General features: G+C 42.4%; 3 protein-coding genes across 4 annotated transcripts; all 3 read right to left on the bottom strand.

Annotated features, from left to right (window-relative positions):
- Window positions 1-367: 367 nt before the first annotated feature.
- On the bottom strand, window positions 368-1934 carry LOC105910152 (forkhead box protein D3-B-like). Its single transcript, XM_012838840.3, has one exon. It carries the CDS (start codon window positions 1520-1522, stop codon window positions 542-544), a length of 981 nt encoding a protein of 326 aa, XP_012694294.2. The 5' UTR covers window positions 1523-1934; the 3' UTR covers window positions 368-541.
- A 1249-nt stretch (window positions 1935-3183) lies between these two features.
- Window positions 3184-8983, bottom strand: zglp1 (zinc finger GATA like protein 1). Of its 2 annotated transcripts, none has more exons than XM_031564031.2 (5): window positions 8650-8983; window positions 6188-7558; window positions 5684-5787; window positions 5059-5155; window positions 3184-4576 (listed from the first exon to the last, which is right to left on the bottom strand). In XM_031564031.2, the coding sequence occupies exons 2-5, from the start codon at window positions 7540-7542 to the stop codon at window positions 4444-4446; spliced, it is 1689 nt and encodes a 562-aa protein (XP_031419891.1). In that variant the 5' UTR covers window positions 7543-7558; window positions 8650-8983; the 3' UTR covers window positions 3184-4443. The 2 variants fall into 2 exon arrangements, with proteins under 2 accessions (XP_031419891.1, XP_031419892.1); XM_031564032.2 differs by having other exon boundaries at window positions 3185-4576; window positions 5059-5152.
- Window positions 8984-9473: 490 nt separating this feature from the next.
- Window positions 9474-13401, bottom strand: fdx2 (ferredoxin 2). The gene is made up of 5 exons (XM_012838843.2): window positions 13183-13401; window positions 11500-11548; window positions 11220-11326; window positions 10973-11060; window positions 9474-10583 (listed from the first exon to the last, which is right to left on the bottom strand). Exons 1-5 carry the CDS (start codon window positions 13370-13372, stop codon window positions 10427-10429), a joined length of 591 nt encoding a protein of 196 aa, XP_012694297.1. The 5' UTR covers window positions 13373-13401; the 3' UTR covers window positions 9474-10426.
- Window positions 13402-19370: the final 5969 nt, after the last annotated feature.

The raw sequence follows: 19370 nt of genomic DNA, 5'->3' as shown, positions 1-19370 counted from the left end.
TTAATAAGAATTGACAGTGTTGAAATATGGATTGATCATGACTGTCTCTTTGAGGTTTTCTAATTATGAACATCTTTAATAACCATCATGTTTGTTTATATTTAGGCCTACTGCAGAGCATAATACAACACAATCTGGCACCCAGCACCTCATCCTCGCCTAGAATTGAGGAGGATAAATGTTTTTACTAAATAAACAAACACACCGCCCACACAGTCTTTCTTACTTTTCAAGGCAAATATTACCTCTTGCTTTTTTAAGTAATCACTTGTATTTGAATGATCTGTAAATGCAACAAGACAAACTTCCAAATGAGAAAATAATAATAATTAAGGCTCTTCATTTGGAAAAACACAAGGTGATCAAATGCAAATTCAAAAAAGGAATTTATTACACAAAATCGCAGACCTTACTCTGATGAACCATTAAGACAATGTCATCAATATTTGAATAATGAGAGTTAATGAGCATATCTGAATTATGACATTTAAGAACTGCCATGTTCCAAAACATGTCACCCTGGGCACCTGTAATTAAACAACTAAGTGCTGGCGTCGCCAAGGTGCTGTAAAAGTTTATTGGCGAGGCCTGGACTGTGGACGGAATGAAACTTGTGGTACTCTTGAAGGTTTAGAAGATGCTGAGAGCCAACCGGATGGAGGGCGGCCGGAGGTAAAAACGCAGTACTGGGGACCAGGGTTGACGACAGCGGGGTGCCGCGAGTTGTGTCCAGGGACTCAAAAGCAAGTGGCTGCGATGGAAGGTACGCTTTCGGCCGTGTACCTGCAGTTCTGGAGAAAAGAGTCGACAACGCCGGCAAGATGCTGCTGACAGGTGGGATGGTGGGAGCACAGGACGACCCCGCGTGGTGCTCCATGCCTAGATTGTATAACTCCAAACAGGGAAACTGAAAGCGCGCCGTACCCATTCCATACGCACCGTAGGCAAAGCCCGGCAAACCGGTTAGCTCCAGTGGCATCTCCTTCATTGTACCGAAACGGAAGTGTTGCCGTTTGAAGCGCTTCCTCCGACGCAGAAAACTCCCGTTCTCGAACATGTCCGACGACATGGGGTCCAGCGTCCAGTAATTCCCCTTACCGGGATTTCCTGGCTCGCGTGGCATTTTCACAAAACAGTCGTTGAGAGACAGGTTGTGCCGGATTGAATTCTGCCAGGCTGGGAATTTCTCACGGTAATAAGAAAATCTTTGGCTAATGAAATCACAAATCTCGCTCAATGTCAAACGCTTTTTAGGACTCTGGAGGATTGCCATAGTGATCAAAGCAATGTATGAGTACGGGGGTTTCACCGTTGTGGAGCTTTTGGCCGTAGTTGGACTTTTTTGCGACGAGTTGTTTTCGTCCTTATTCCCATCTTGTTTTGGAGACGATGACGCATCCTTCGGTTCCGTTACGCTCCTTACGATGTCCAGCGAACAGGCGTCCGGAGTTTTGACGTCTTTGTTACCGTCTCCAACCACGTCAATATCGGACTCATCCATTGATTTTCTGTCCAATATCATAATCCACTCGCCGACCTGATGCCACCTGCGCCAACAGGCGGGATGAGGGAGATCTGACGCACGCAGAGGCTCTCGCTAAACAGGCCGTCCTTCAAGTGGTTCATTCACAAAAAAAAGTGCTGCGCTAAGTGAGCAGTTCCCCACCACCCAGGACGAGGGGGGATCAAAGAACTACAGCATACCAGTCACACAATCTGGAAACCGATTACAATACCGTGTTTGTACGCTCGCAGCTGGGCTCTTCTATGCGTTTTTATGTGATGAGGATGACTTCCTTCTCTAGGATAAAAACAACATCCTCCTTATTTTTTTCTCTCCTGTAACCCTACCCGTAATGAGATCAGGAGACGGTGATGTCACAGCGCACGTTGTTCTTGAAAGGAGCCGAAACTCTTCACCAGACACCAACGAATGGCACGTTAAAGCTACCAAAATGAGGTCTTCGAAAAAAAATGGCAAATCATTTTTAACATTACACACTTTATATGTGTTATTACATATGAAGTCTCATCCGTTTAAATTATCTACGACTAATCCGATTTCACAATCAAGCTCAGATGGGACAAAACTATCTAAAAAGTAGCAATTCAAATGACAACGTTTATGCATGTTGGCTAAAGCCCATGTCTGATCCATGCCTAACGAAGTTTATTAATCGAATCTTATGCAATGTGTTAAATGACACACAAATCGACTTGTTTTAAAGTAGGCTATTTCGACATTCTACTGGTTGCACTTCTGGGTCGTTACAAGTTGAAACACTTGCCTATTTACAACTTTCTGATGTAAATATTTTTACATCTTCAATAGTTGAATTGACTTGATGGGGTCTCGTTATTGATTGACTGACGATATGCAGTGTAGGATGGGTAAACAACAAATAATTTCAGCGATTAGGCCTATTTACATTAGGCTGGCTCGATACGGCTCGTTTTTTAAATCTCTGCAAACTCTTTCTTTCTTAATTCCAATGGAAGGGCAATTGTATTGCCCACCAACATTATGCAGAAAACGTCTTCTGATCCTTTTTTCTTTTTTAAAGAGTGCCATAGCTCTGTGCAACTGACACACTGCATAAAAAACACCTCTCTCTCACACACACACACACAAATCTCAAACAGGTCAGATTTGAATCACAATTTACTTGATTTATTTCTTCTAAAAAAATACAGACAAACTAGCCGGCTTTAATGATATACTAAACAAAAAAAATGAAAAGCCTGAAGTACGTTCGTGGGTACTTTATGTAGAGATATGTAGTGTTTAACTGGATTATCATATTTCCTGTGTTGATACCCAGTCGCAAGGGGGTATATAAGAGCATGTGGGTGGGCTGCAGTTCTGGCAAGGCTGAATATTATTCCCTAATGTATTACGCGTTTCTCTGATTCACAATGCTTCCCAAGGGCGAGGAAGGGATTCCAGTTATCACGTGATGTAATCGAGTAGATTCCCATTTATTGAAAACGCGCAAAGACCTTATAGAAAACGTTCAATCCATTCTCGCCTTGAAATTATTTGCTGATTTAACATATGAGGGCAGAACACAATAGTCGGGTGTTTTTCTGTGAATGTTTCTGTTATGTTGTATAAATTGAAGTTATCTATATCCATTTCCACAATATAAAATTAATGTGGACTTTCATTTTTATTTAAAAATGACTTTTGTCTGAATTCAAGCCTCTCAATATAGACATAAGGCTTTGGCAATATAGTATTAATGATTCTTAAAATGTCATCAACATTTTTTATTTAGTTTTCTCTTGGAAATCATCCAAAAGTATATATTTTTAAGCATGAATTTTCTGAATAAAAAAAATAAATCATTTCTGGCTGGCAAAATAATTATGAACAGTTGGCCTGCACCCTGTTAAATAAAAAAAAGGAAAAATCCGCTAGACTACTCAAATCATAAAATATATAGTATATATATTTGTATATAATTTGTGTCTAGACTATGAATGCCAAACATAGCGGCGCTGAAAACATTTTAGTCTACAAATAGGCAAAGCCACCATGTGGCTAAAAGATGTATAGCGTACACTATAGGTGTCCATTATTAACATGGATGATATGAAATGGGGTGTCCAATTACCGGGGCGCGACCATATCCACTGAGACAGAAGCCTACACAAACTCTCAGAGTTTGTATCTTTCAAATATAATTTAATTCACAATCCTACAAATGTGGGTGCATTACCACAGGATTCATATCTTCTATTCAATCTATTCATATTCATTTAAGTTAATAACAAAACAAACATTGTTAATGTTAATCCAAAAACAAGCAAAACAAACGGAATTTAACCAAACAAACTCCATGACAACAAATATAAAAAATAACTTAACATACCATTAGAGGCTCTGTATTTTTGAGCCATCTGTTTGCAATCACAGAGCACCCATATGAGAGTACTCTCCAAACTCTGAGGAATAGTCTTCTGATACATGTAGCCACCAGTGTATGTTCGATCAAGCATAAAATAGGGAACAGCATTGCACAAAATACTCAGTCCAAGTTCATTCCTGAAAAGTGTGTGTGAGGCTGCGCACATGAGTGCATACACGTGTGTGTGTGTGTGTGTATGTGTGTGTGTGTGTGTGTGTGTGTGTGTGTGTATATGAGTATGAGTGATCCAATTTCAGCCAGGGTGATCCTAGGCCCAGTGTGGAGTGTGCAGTTGTCAAATGAGATTTGAGAGTTTGTGCTGACAGGCCAACCTGCCTTACATCTCTTACTTTCAAACAGTATTCTCTCCTTCTGCTTTCCCTTCACTGCTGATAGGTTCGATAGGTGGAACTGGAGAGAACTGAGGTAGGCGCCATGTTGATTTACACGTATCCGGGTCTGGAGAGATCAGTGGTAAGGAGGGCAGGGTACCACAGTCAAAAGGTGCCCGACACTGGGCTAAGGCGATGCCCTACCAGCCGGCCCGCTTGTGATGGGAGGTCAGCCGCAGCACGTCTCCACACTTGAAGCACTTGGACCTGGATTTGCCATCCTTCCTGGGGATGTGCCAGCAATTCGTACAGCGCACACGGTACTTCTTATACCTAAGAGAGCCAGGGCCAAGAAGCAAAAGCTACATGATGACATATTTCTGTCAACTGAAATATTAAGTAATAAAGACAATAATAGGAGTAACAGTAGGAGGTGTCACATAAAAGTATAATGCATTAAAGTTCCCTAGGCTTGTGCACCAAGGCATATTATCCTGTGTCCTACTGGATGCAAAAAAACGAATGGGGAAATGCTTTCAAAATCATCCATCAATGAATATCCTGTTAACTGACTTCATAAATGGATCTTTGGAGGCGACTGTATCACATAGGAGTTTTTTCTCTAGGGAGCCTTCATAACAGAATGACTGTGCATTTTTCAAAACAGAATAGAGTTCAAATTGTGGGAAGAGTGTTTATCGAGCACCTTGAGACTATTTTATTGTTTAGGCGCTATATAAATAAAAAATAATTGAATTTGAGTGGGTGCATGCCTGTAAGCCAATGTTACCATGCCTGTGTCCTCAACCACTCACCTGATCCCACAGGCGTTGCAGAGAGGTGTTCCGTCCTCCGCATCCCTCCACAGAGGCGTCTTCCTAGTGCAGCATGACGCACACGTCTTAGACTCTGCTGGGTAATAAACACAAATCAGTATTTTCTTGTCTTAGAGCCTCTATAAACCGGCAGCGCACAGAACACTTGCATCTGCTGTGTTTCACTGAAGGGTAAACCAGGTCACCAATGTCTGGGATTGGAACCTATAACCTCAACAGTGGATGTTCAACACTTTATCAGGTGAGCCACAAGAACATGTTCTAAAGCATTCCCTTACAACACTGCAGTTACAAAATCACATATGCATTTTATTTATTAGTACGGTAAGCTACATAATGGCTTCGGCTCCAGTGTAGAGCAGTGTTTTGTAAAGCAGAGGTGTAAGGTCTACCTACATATCTACTTGCTGAAACCCTAATCATGTCATTAATTATATTCTTCAGAGGGTCCTGACTGGGTTGTATTAATTGATATTCAACAACATGATGGCAACTAGATGCTTAAATCCCAAAGAGCAGAACTATGCATTCCTGAAGCGCTGTGTCTGACAGCGTCATGCCAGGAGTAAACACTGCCCCCTACTGGTGAGAGTGGGGTTCTCACTGGAGCGGCTGCAGGGCTCGCTCTCCTCCTCCGAGCTGCTGGCCTCCTTGGGCAGACGTAGCGCTCGGCACCTCCGCCTGCAGGCTCTCTTGCGCAGCTCTTTCCTGTAGTGGGGAAAGAGACATGGGTGAGTTTTAGCTTGGCTACAGAAAAAAAAACCAGCATAGTGCACACATGGTGTTTGGAGTCTCCAAGGGAGAGAGATTGAAGAGGGGTTGTAGCTAGAGGCCATTTTGTTTTCTTTACCCATCCTGGTGCCTACTTAGGCAAGCCGAAAAGAAACAGCTGCCTCTAATTATAGACTGAGTTTTTATTAATTTGTACTTTAATACTCTGTGGTTGGAGGGTATGCTTACATACAATATCAATATTAAAAGCAGATGCCGATGAGTGGGTGACATTTCCAAGGCATAAACCCAACATATAATTCAGGAGAGCAAAACACAAGGTCGAGGATAAACACTAGTCACGTTACGCTGGCCGATAAATCTAGCCAAGCCCTACCTATAGTTTGAGGTTATGAGTAGGCGACACTGGTTGTTGCTGTCATCCAGCTCAGTGTTCATACTGAAGATCACCCCCTGGAGGTTTGGGTTGCGTGGGTCTGCGCTGCGGGAGGGATGGGCCTGCTTCCTGGGCGTCCTGCTCTGCCACTGGTTTGGCTGGGGGGCCGTCTGCGCCGGGGCCGGGGTCTGGGCCTTCCCCGTCTGGGCCTCGGCGCGCTCCCCCACTCCTTGGTCATGTAGACTGTTATGGCGCGGCCCAGGCTGCCCTGCGGGTAAGCCGAGCTCCAGTGTTGCGCTGGAAATCCCCGGCCCTGTGTGCTCACGCCCTGTGGGAGGCGTCATCATCTGCGAAGGGCTGAGCGGCTTGATGTTGTTATTGCAGTCTAGGGCGAAGCCAAAACTCTGTTTGAAACCCCCCTCTTCTGCTCGAGCCGGGCCGGGCTCCATCACAGACCTGGGGCTTGGATCAAGTTCATCGCCCTTTCTGGACAGACTGTGGGAAAGTTTGTGGTCCACTTGGCAGTCTGAGGTAGGCCTCTGATCTGACTGTGGGGGACTCTCTGTGCAAGGTGAAACTACTACTTTTACCTCTGAGCACAGCAATGCCATGGGTTCTTCCTGGTGAGGGATCTGCATCCTGCATTCTGTGCTTACTGAAAAGCTGTAATTGTGATCTGTTAAATTCAATTGCCCATCTTCTCTTCCATCATTGGTTACCTGAGGTGATTTTATTGCACAGTCTGGTATGGTTATGATCTGAGCAACATGGACCTCTTCATCAACAATGCCAGTTTCCCCTCTATCAGATACAATGCTGTACGTCTCCCTAATTTCATTTAAAGTGTGTGAAGTGGAATTTTCTCTGCACTCAGACTCTGCATGGTTACTATTGCTGCTAGGATACAAGAAGCCCTTTGAAGGGGAATCAGTTGCCAGAGCTGTGAAATCCTCCTCCACTTCATCTGCCTTCCCTGAGTGAAGTAGTTTCTCACACTGCTGGTTGATCAGACTCATCACCTCCCAGGGACTGCTGCCCTGACAGGTATGCAGAACGGAGAACAAGCCCGAGAAGCTGGGCTGTGAGTTGCCCTCTCCACTCTTACCACCAAGGAACTGAGGGGGACAAAGCGTAGTAGGAGGGGACTGCCTTTGTTCAGGGGTTTCATCTGGAACCTTTACTTCATCTGACTTTGCATAGTGTAGCACTTTGGCAGGTAGTGCCAACTTTGAAGCTTCCAGCTGGAAGTAGAGAATGGAAGACTGAGAGACTTTGTGGTCTTGTGCTTCAATGTTGTCCATGACACCATGGACACCTTTCATGGAGCCTTGTAAATTCTCAGCCCTTGTGCTCATCTTTAAATGTGGTTCACTGTGAAAATCATAAAATATTATTTGAAATCACCCCCATTCGCCATTATTTCCATAAAGAAAACAGATGAAAAACCTTATTTTGGCCATTAATTATTAACTTGTAGTAATTACAATAGGTTTATGAGACTTAAATAAACACTAGTTGTCTTCATACATTATAGTGTGGGCTATACACAGAACAAAACTAACTAACTGACAAGGAAAGAGTATGAAGCTCCAATCAAAACGTAAAATAGATTGATCAGATACAATTAATAAGCCTATCTTTAAGGAGATAACGCTCAGAAACATGAATAAGTAGGCCTATATAGGTGAAAGTCAAGTTTATAGTTGCTTATATAAGTTGTCTTCGGCTAATAGGGCTACAATGTTATGCTTTACATCTGACTTGTAAACCTAGCAAGATCTGTCAAATTAGCATATGCGAACCTACTAGGATACGTTGTTGGGTAGTTTATCCGCACCGTAGATGTTACATATATAGATACATACAGATATTACATTATTTGACGAATTAAGGAAGAGTCTTTAAAACATTATCAGTTCTAAGCGTTTTACCAACAATGTAGCCTTTTTTTTTTTTAGACCTGTCAGAAAATGTAACATTAGGCCTACGTTCAGCATGGCCATCTCTGCCTTCCCCCTCTATTGCAGGGCACGCGCCCTCATCAGACGTTCAGATTTAATCAATTTAATATTATACACAGGATAAAGCGAGTCCGATCTCTTGGAACACTCCCACGTTAACAAAGACGGTTAAGGGAAATCAATAGCCTCGTAGAATTGATACATTTCATTCAAGCATGTGTAGATAAGTCAATCTTCACAAAATGTTTGCAAATGGTTCGACTGCATCCCAGCATAATGCAATCAAATGCTGCTTTAAATATGGCTAGGGTCAAAGACATCGCCTGAACATTCAACACGACAACAAAATGTACGTACATTTTAGGTAGTCTAATTAATTTGGCACATAATGTATCTGACAAAAGTATGACCAATTTCGAATGATGGCATTGCGGCTTAGTCACACAATCTGTAAATAAATGAACATTTAATAATACACGCTAATATAATATGTCCACGTACCATTTCTTATTTTTTTGTCAGTCTGCTGATCGGAGTTGAAATGGTGATAATCTTCTGGCCAGATTCAAAGTTTGTAATTGCGCGTGTCACGTGACCTTAGTTTTCCCCTCACGTGCAGTATGTCCGTCTTGATAGGTTAAATAACACAGGTGTTTTGAATTAGAACGTTTATCTCCCAGAATCCTCAAAAGGTCAGACCTTATAAATAGATTTTTGAATGCTTTGTCTTGTTGTTTGAGTGAAGATTTCGAGGGAGAGTTATGTTTTTCTGTGTGTAATAGCTGTTTGGGGTGGAATAAGAATCTTTAGGCAGCAATTGTGAAGGACAATGTATAGCCTGTCGTCATACTAGAACACCAGAACTCGTTTATGGGTTAGCCTACCTTGTGCGAAGTTGAAGCCTTCATAATTGAGTTGCGACGTTAGCAAGTCGAAGTCTACTTTCGAATTGATTTTGGAATGCAGTTTGTGTAATGCGTTTCAATGCGATTTGTTCTCCACCCCAGAGTTAATCTTGTCCTGAACAAAATGATCTACGCGACGATTTTACAGAGTTGTAGTTCATATAAGGAAATTAGTCAATGCATTATGCAGGCGATTGTTTCCACATGACGATTGCTAAAGTTTTTAATTTCAGAATTTGCACAAATTTGCAAAGTTTGAGAACCTGAAACGTGTTGAGTTTACCTTAAGGCTGATTCTTCACTTGTGCCTTAATTCGCCAGTGCTCTTGTAATACAACTCATACTAAATTACCCATGTGCTTGAGAATACTGATTGTGGTGTCAGACATGCAATCATACATAACACTCAATGACATTGCATGAGTTTAAGAGTTTTATTAAAACCCTAACTTGTAATTGCATTACTTGTACAAAAGTAATGGTTACATTGTGCGCATATATGACCGTTACAGTACAACTGAAAAACAGGAAAGGAAAAACATACTGGACTGAACAACTGCAGAAATACTGTTTACATGTGGTTCCTGCTAACTCAATTGAAGTGAAATGATTAAATTAAAATGAAGCAAGTAGCTGTTAAATGTACAAACTACACAAGATGTGTCTCCTGCTAACAGACACTAAACACTGAAATCTACACAGATAGGGCAAGATGCTTCATAAGTTCGAAGACTTTAAGAAACCTGTCAACTTTCCTTATTTGTAGAGAACTCAGGTAACAGGCTGCACTTCACAGGGGAGGGGTGGGAATTGGATAAACAGCCCTGCCTTTTATCACAGTATTATTTCATCTGGATATGTGAGTAAAGTGGGCAAGTTGTATGGTCAGATGGGAAAGCAGAGAGTGTGCAATGCTGAGAACTCTTGTAATGTTTGTGCGTCTGACTTTTTGCTTTGTTTTACCAATCTTAGCAAGGAATGTTCCTTTGTATCACACAACAAAAAAAAGTTTCTTGCCTAAGATTGTCTGACTTTTTCAAAGAACAACAGTAGTTTTTTGTAATAGTTTTGCGCTTCAGTTTTGCACAATAGGTGAGGTTTGTATGGCCTTATTTTGCTTGTATGCAGTAAGTGAAACTCAAATGTGACCTTTTCAATGAAATGCACTTAACATACATTTTAAGGAGAGAGCCCTGAACCAAACTGAGGTTTTTGGGGGGCATGATTTTCCTTAGTGTTCAGCAAGAAACCTGCTGTTTATCAGGGTGACCCGTTGACCTCATATCCCAGACCAACATACTAACAGCCTTGCCTCGTTACCTCCCACCCCAGCCGTAAACTTTCAACTTCCCCAGACCACAGCTCACCCTCACTCAGTGAGGTTTCGGAACATGGCCATCCACGTAGAAGTTGCGGGTGGTTTTGGGCAGCGTGAGCTCGATGCCCTCTAGCTCCTTGGTCAGGATGATCTGGCAGCCCAGGCGGGAGTTCTCCTGCAGACTGGACGCCATGTCCAGCATGTCATCCTCCCTGCAAGGACACCAAAACGGTCAGTTCATTTAACATCTGAACACAGGAAATGACATGGCTGGATTTCATGTTAAATATTTTGAATACAGCGAAAACTCCTTAAAAGGCTAAATAACTGTGGACAGGTGTTTTATTAGTTAATTCGTACAAGATAATTTTCCAAGCTTTTTTTACCCACTCAGTACACAGTGAAGACATTCACTGACGGCCCTGTGTAATTACTGGTTCTTACCAAAGTATCTACCAGTCAAGCTGCTACAATTGCATAGTTCCATTATGCTGCTGATACGGTTGTTGGTCAGGTACAAATAAAAAAATCTCTGCCAAGTCAAATTCAAATGCATTTTTACATTCACGTAATATTTACAAAGTAACGAAAATATGAATACCTCTCATCTGGGTCTGGCAGCTTATCACAATAGTCTCCTTGTACGTACACATGACATGTTGAGCAAGCTAGGGACGCTTCGCAGGCTCCTTAAAACAGAGAACACAAACCACACATCTTTCAGTAAGACTGCACACATCCTTCAGTAAGACTGCTCCTAACAACAATTGAGATTTTGGCTGAGAATTTCCATTTCCACTTAACACTTGAAACACAGTCACAATAATTGACTTGTGCCACTTACTTACCCTCCAATTCAATGCCATGCTTATGAGCAAGGTAGAGAATATTGTCCCCAACTTTGGCCCTGACAGGTATCCGATGTCCAGATCGATCTACGTACACCACATTGACTCTAAAAGGAGTGAGGAAACAAGTGTTCAACAACCAGTTGACACATTCTGCACAAAAACTTCTGACCACTGAAGTGTAGCATCGTCCATCAAAAAAATGATAAACAGACTTTTTCAAGAAACCGTGAGGGCGACTATCTGCCATGGAACATTAGCTGGGTAACGTCATACTCACACATCATCTGGATCTTCTGCGTTGCTATGGTCTGCTAGATGGTAGTGACCTGTAGAATTATTGATTAAGCAGCATGAAATGAGAAGTTCAAATTATAAGAACAGTTTCTCAGCAAACTGCAATGTTAAAACACAACTAACATGAATTTAAGTGTAATCTCACCGATATTTCAACAAAAACCATAACATTACGCAAGTACCCGTTCATGTAACCAAGTGCCGTTATGACAACTTGGTAACTATGCCTTGCATCAGTTAGGTAAAGTTGGGTTGACGTTTGTTATTTGGCGGGTATTTGATTTTTGCTTTCCGTATATTCAGACAGGACAAAACACTCCGTCTCAATTACATGATTGAGGTCGTGGACAGTACACTATAATATAATTTGTGAAAAGAAAACGACACTGTATCTTGTCGCTATCATTTTTTTTATTATCAAAAAACAGCTTCACGACAAATTCACTATGCCTTCAGTCTGTGTAAGGGACCGTCTGCAAATTAGGCTATACCCGTCATGGATGTTCGCTTTTTGACATGTCAGTTGGTATTAAAAAATATTGACGGAAAAATACAACTCCCTGTTTTAGAAGCATAGTTATTAACTAAAAAAATCCATAAAATTACTTTGCTGTAGTAGTTCCCAATCACAAGTGTGTTGCTTGATGTTGATGTCTGTGAAAGTGGGAGTCTGTTATATAGTGCATGAGCTAGTCAGCCACCACAACCACTTGAGGGGGCAAATGCTCACTATCTGAAAGTTATGCATCTGGAGTACATTTGGGCATGATGACAACTTAGATCTGGTAACTTTGGATTTTACAGCCTGTACTTTTATTTATTTTTACAGATGTTTGGGACTTTTGGTGAGCTCTTATGGGTGCTTCAACCAGAAAAAATTTAAATTTCCATGCCATTTACATTTTTTCAAATTGGCGAACTACTTAAGAGGCTGTGAAATCACAAAGCCACCAGATCCAAGTTGCTATCATATAGAAATATTCTCCAGAGATACATAGCTTTCATGAAAATATAGCCAGTTTCCACGTTGTTCCATGTAGTATGACTTGATAAAGTTCTCACCTGTAGCCTAGTAGATTACGTGACACCCTCTAACGTGGAACTACTACAGCCATCAGAATGAGCATTTTATGGATTTTTTAAGTTAATATATAACTGTACTTCTAAAACAGCGAGTTTCGGTAGTTGAACGTCAGTTCAATAGTTTCGGAATTATTAGAATGTTGGAGGTGTGAATGTGATATCATTAATATGCAATATCTCTGATACAAACTGGCATGACAATTAAAGCGAATATCCATGAAATGTGTGATTTGCAGATGGCATCTTACACAGATCGTAGCAACTGAAGGTATCGTGAAAGTGTCATAAAGCTGTTGGATAAAAATCAATAGCTTATCGATCATATTATAGTGTACTTTCCTTGACCTCGATCATGTAATTAATCTGGAGTGCTTTGCCGTGTACGAATGTTCGGAAAGTGAAATTCTAATTATCCACCGAATCATGTATGTCATCCCACCGTTACCCAACTCATTACAGCTTCCAAGTGGTCAGTTATTTAATCGTGCTAATTATTAAAAACATGTTGCATCTTAGTTATATGACAGGTTAGGTAACTGTTATCGTTAGCAGTCTGTTTAATGTTAGCAAAACTGCTACTCACTGATAGATGTCTGGAGATTCCTATTTGGCGTGCGAAAACGATCTAGGGCTCGTCCTTTTGTTCCACCCGTAATGGCATTCCTACATACATTGAGTCTGTTAAAAGGACAAATACTACAGTCTGGTGCTACTCTTGAAATTCTCAAAGTCAGATGCCCCACGCTCACTCGCGCAGCAGCGGCGGCCGCCATGACAGTGTTTTGATCACGTGATTCCAAGGAGCCAAAAAAAACAAGACTTGGAAGATGACGTATCAAATTTTATAGCATTGCTATTTTAAAACTATGCTTCTTCGTTTGTCGCAATAACACTGATATAGAAGACATATTGCACACCATCTAGAAAAATTATAAAATATAAATGTGGAATGAAGCCGATCTGTAGCCTAAATCGTACTAGTAGCCTAAACTTCTTCACTGCATACAGCTGTCAATTGTCATGAAACTCCACCAGCAGAGGGCAATATAGTTTTAGGAATAATTGCAGTTCCACCGGCGTTTTATGAATGGTGTCTTGAACTTATCCAGGACATTGGAAGTTGGTGTGCAGTTGCGGCAGAATTAAACGCTGGCCATACGCAGGGATGTCGCTGGTGGGCTGGTTGATGCCAGAACTCATTCCTAGTTAGCATTCTATTAGACTGACCTTCTAATCACGCTAATCACGTTTGTCTTGCTGTTTAGTTTAGCTCATGTGTAATTCCCAGTAAACATGAGATTAGCCATGTTATGTGCAACCATTTAAATCTGTGAAAATCCTGTAGTTCATACATAAAAGAATGATTAAGTGAAGTCTCTTTTCTGTACGATTGAAATGGAATTAGCAGTAATGGCGGTATGTTTATTCATGTATCTCTGTATTGTACATTAAAGATGCAGTAGGGAACCCTTATAAAAATACCTTTTGTAATATTTGCTCAAATTGTCACAATTTCCTGACAGTAGTACTTGAGACATATAATCTGTAATACTTTTTTTCCCCTTCAAATCAGGCCCCTCTGGTTCTACCCAGTGCTCCTAATGTCATTTGCAAGAATCCACCGCGACCGAATCTAAACAACCAATCAAAGCCAGGAGAAGTGTCTGAGGGAGTGTCAATCATTGCTCGTGCCCACCCTGCACCTTTTGATAGGTGTCATTTTGATGGGCATAAAAGCTATAGAAATGTCGAGTTGCACAACTACCAGGGTACGCATCAATTACAACCCTAGACTGTTGAAAAAAGTGAACTTGCCCTGGCTTTGTTACATGATGCAGACAGACTACAGACATGGTGCATGTCATGATCCACAACACTGGTGGATCAAATCTCAATATATTTATACAATATGTACAATACAGATCACCGCTGGCTCAAATGGACACAATATGTATGGATGTTTAATTAACATCAAATAGCTGCATGATTGTTACGAACTCAGCGCAATTAGTAAGCTATTCGAGCCATGGTGTGCTTTAAACGCTGGTATTGGTGGTATTTGATCTATTTATGTTAGTCTATATTGGCTTTGAACAAGACGTTTAACAAATGCGGTGATATAGCTTATTTATGTGTTTTGGTAGTTGTGAAAATGAGACATGAAGTAGTTACATAGTTAGCGATGACAGCGGTTATCTGCGCTCATCTCCTATGCTCTCTTGTGGACTCTTGCAGTCAGGCAGTGCGCATGTTTTGGAGGAGTGGCTCTGGAGGGGTCTAAAAGAATAGAATGCTTTCAAAATGAATCTTACTCTTGCTGGTTTCTCCAGAATCGCCTACCCTAGTTTTAAAGGTTTTGGGCCCTGCACCATTCACCGGCTGTGCTAACTGTCATAATATTAAAAATGCTTTGTAAACATCTAAATCTTACGTTGTAGTTTTCTTAATAGCTGTACACTCAAATTATTTTGTTTTTAAAATGAAAGCCTTGAGTTGGGTGTTTTCAAAACTTTTTTCTTTTGTAATGGTAGCCAGCGGGTACAGTGCCGTGCAGCGAGTAAACCTCACCCCCAGACATTTGAAGAGACGTGCTAGCGACAGACACTAGCATCCATGGTTTTTAGCCTCCTTTCTATTATACTGTATATATAAATCTTTATTTCAGACGCCAAGTTCCATATAAAATAACAGAGATACAACTATAAAAAAGAGAGAAAAACAAGAAGATACAACATACATAATACAGTGCATTAAAAAGTATGAGTGAGATGAGTAATCATATGATTATGAGTGAGTTTGAGTCTAAAGACTGTGATTATCTACACAACGCAGGTTACAGCGACACACTATTTACTATTCTACTCAGGAGGGAGAGGGCAGCACATTTTGATGAGAAACTACGCTGGAGTGATGCACTCACTGGAATCAGAGGACAATGTGCTGGTGTCTTTCTCCTGCACACTGCCGCTCTGGGTCTGCGCTCTGCCCTCTAGTGGCAAGGGTGCTGAGGTGCAGTCAGGCCGACCTCAGTCCTCTGGTGGCTCGACATGTTCCCGGTGTGTTAAACCAGGGAGCGGACCTCATGTTACGAGGGGGTACCTTGGCAGAGGAATGGTGCCCCTCTCTGGTGTTCCATCATGGCAGAAGACGACCATCCTCTGGGCGTGGACATCCTGGCCGCAGGGGACGCCGTATGCCTTCCCTCCGGTTCCGTTGATCCCTCCACTTCTCTACAGGATCAACGCTCTGGTAGCTCTGGATCGCCACAACTCTGTTTGGTTCCCAGAGGTGGTTTTCCTTGCAATAGCTGATCTGAGGGAATATCAGGGCACCTCCAGTGCTTGGGCAGCCCTTAATTGGCCCGGCTCCTGAAAGGCCTGGTTTAGAGACACATGGTTTCTCCACAAGCATCATTGTGACTATTCAAGGAGTCAGGGTGACCTCTGCTGTATCATCATATGCTTCATGTTGAGACTAGTTTTGCGGATGGTGTGAAGAGTGTGACATTGACTCCTTTTTGCAGTCTTTGATGGATGCCACATGTATCATCTAGGTATGCGCTGCTGCAATCTCAATCTCATATGACAACTGGTTCCCTGTCCGAGGCTACGTTAGGCATTGCTACAGACAAAGAGGCTGAAGTCGGCGGTTAGTCGGCACTAAGTGAGTTACAAATGGCTCTAGATAGATGGTGTTATCCCCTCTGAAATGTTGTTGGGACGCAGCAGGCCGCTGACTTGTCTGTCTCCACCCCATGGAAGTAGCAGAGCTGTAAGAGGGCTGAGCCTATACGAAGTAGAATGACAGTTACTGGGCATGTAACTCCAGTTATACCAGTCCTCGGATGATGGGTGACCCAGCTACACCTTAAAGGTTTGGTCATGGTGGCAGCTGATTGAGTGAGTGAGTGGCATTTAAGCAGGGTAGCCCCGCTCTGGAGGGAGGCGGGATATCCAGATTTTTCACTGGGCTGCAGTGTGTGGATTGGCAGTCACGGAGCTGTTAGAGGGCTCCGCCCCCATGCTCGTATAACTGGAGTTCCATGCCCAGTAACTGTCATGTCTGGTGATGTGCGCTTATCTCACACAAGAGAGCAAACAGGCGGTTCTCCAAAGGTCTTGCTTTTATGAAGTTGCCAATGTGCACTACATCGTCCAGCACATCACACAGCTCTTTTGGTAAAGTCTTGGCCATGAGGGCCTTGCGATGCAAAAAGCATCAAGATTTTTCTCCCTGCCACTGCTGATGAATCCCTTCGTTCTCCCCACACTGGCTGCAGCCCCATCCGTGCACACTCCCCCCCCCACACACACACACACACACACATTCCTTCCAAATGTAGTCCCCGTTTCTCATGATACTCAGATGTCACTCGAAACCCTTCCTCGCCTGTTGTTTTCTCCAGTAATATTTTACAAAACTGTCAGCCAAATGTATTGTTTGACATTGGAACTCATTGTTTCCCTTGCAGCATTAGGGCCTATCATTGTACCCATAACAGCTTTGCCCGCAGGCAGGATTAAAGATTTGGCCCCTGTGTGAGACTTCTTGGATAAAGCCCTCCGGCTATGCAACTCCATCGTAAACTGTGGTACTTGTTATCATGAAATGTGCTAGTTTGTCAGTTTGCCTCCTCAAACTAATGAAATATTCAGCGTTGTTGTTGGCAAGTGATGTGATCCGTGTTTTGGCTTTGAAATTTCCTGGGAACCATAGCTTGGTTCGATAGCTGTTCCCCGCAAACAAGGCACGATGGAATTGGAGCAGAGGAATCTCTGAGTGAACCCATAGCTCAAGCAGCCTATTGATCAGATAGAGATTGGAATACCTCCCTGAAGTGAATTAGAGACACTAATATTAAACAGTGTGTGTGTGTGTGTGTGTGCGTGCGTGCGTGCGTGCGTGCGTATTCCAGTTTGATGCAGAGAGATAGTGTTCATGTGCTTGTGTGGATAGTGCAAAGATAGAGTGCTTGTGCTTGTGTGTGTGAGGATAGTGCAAAGTGATATAATTAGTAAAGTCTGTGCAAGGGGCTAGTATAGCCAGTAAAAAGATGGACAGTGGAATGGAATATAATGAGATGAGAAGAGGAGGGCAGACTGAGGTAGACTCATGCAGAGAAGTCCATCTCCCTCCCCCTCCCCTTCTGCGTGGCGTTATAAAGCTGTATGGCCCTGGGGACAAAGGACTTCCTCAGCCTGTCCGATGAGCATGACAGTGACAGGAGTCTGCCACTGAATATGCTCCTCTGTCCGTTAAAAGTACTGTGTAGTGGGTGGTGGTCATTGTCCAAGATGGTCAGCAGCCTACTCAGGGTCCTTCTCTCCGCCACTGTTGTTAGGCAGTCCAGTTCGGTGCCAGCAACAGCTCCTTTGATGGCTCCTATCATTGATAGATCTATTGATCATTGTATTGTCTGTTACATAACGCTTTAAATTTCCTTTTCTGTTCAGCGCTTCAAGAAGGGGATGGGTCAGGTTCATGATCAGACGTCCATTAAAGTATTCCTGAATATGGATTTTTCCTGGGGCACACCAGTGCTCAGCGGCTAAAAGTTAGGTCAGCATCAATTGTCAGGAAATGCAAAGACATAAGCTAAAACTATGCATTGTTTAACAACAAAATAATGTCTTATGTATGTTTTTCTGTCTGTCTGTATCTATCTATCAATCTATCTATCTATCTATCTATCTATCTATCTATCTATCTATCTATCTATCTATCTATCTATCTATCTATCTATTAATTCTCACACAACACATTGAGTCTACCCTTGTGTAGACTTGTCAAAAACACGGGCTGAAAAAGCCTCCAGCCATCTTTCCTGAATGTGCTCAACCTGTCCATTCCTGACTTATCTCAAGAGAACCAGGTGCAACCGAAAGAAATCTCACTAATGCCATGTGACAATCAGGCAATTAGACAGGTATCAACATCATTTTAAAACCTGCCCTTTTCCCTGCTTCTATGATGTCTAACCAAATTAATTCACTTCTGTGCTTGGATGGGTCTTTTCCACCCAATGTGTACTTAAGTGAACTCGTCTAACTTGGAGGGGGGGGGGTTGCTTTCAAATAGCATTGAATGGTATAGGCACAGCCTAAGGCCTACTGGATGTGTAACAAGAGTTTGGGGACAGGCTCCCCAGCATGGGATGTTATGACTGTGAAGGAGCAGGAAGGGTGTAGTTTAACCCCACTGCTGAACTAATCACATCCATCTCAGAGCAGTGGAGTAGATGCTTAGCGGAGATAAGTGGCTCATGCATGTCCGAGCACACGCCAAGGCATTCATTCTTTACCTCAGCGGTGAGCCCCTTGTCTTAAGCAATCCCCACTCTTTTTTTAGTTCCTCAGGGTGAAGTCATGCATATCGAGAGAAGGTGAACTTTCGGAAGTCCAGGTGACGGGTGGGCTGACGTCCAGATGACGGGTGCTCAAATGGGCGGGCAAAGAGGCCTATTTCTCGTCAAATGACTGAACAATCTATCACTAGTGTTTGTTTTCACCTCATTAAGGACCTCATGACATGGGAGGAATGTTCTAGGAACGCCTCATTCTCGATATTCAAAATTGTTTTGAAATTTCACCGCCTTTATTTGAGTTTAGTTCATTTCCTCATGCCAACTGTTGTTCCCACCAATAAACACCACATGATCCTAGAGTACACAGCACTTCCCCGTTTACCACGGACATTAAATGCCACTTAGATTTACTGCCGACATAAAAGCGACTGTAGGGAATCCTATATATTTAGAGCAAGGCTCAGCGA

This window comes from Clupea harengus, chromosome 26 (assembly GCF_900700415.2).
Source record: "Clupea harengus chromosome 26, Ch_v2.0.2, whole genome shotgun sequence".
Taxonomy (NCBI): Eukaryota; Metazoa; Chordata; class Actinopteri; order Clupeiformes; family Clupeidae; genus Clupea; species Clupea harengus.
Note: the sequence above shows the minus strand (reverse complement) of the source record. Positions and strands in the feature narration are given on the sequence as shown.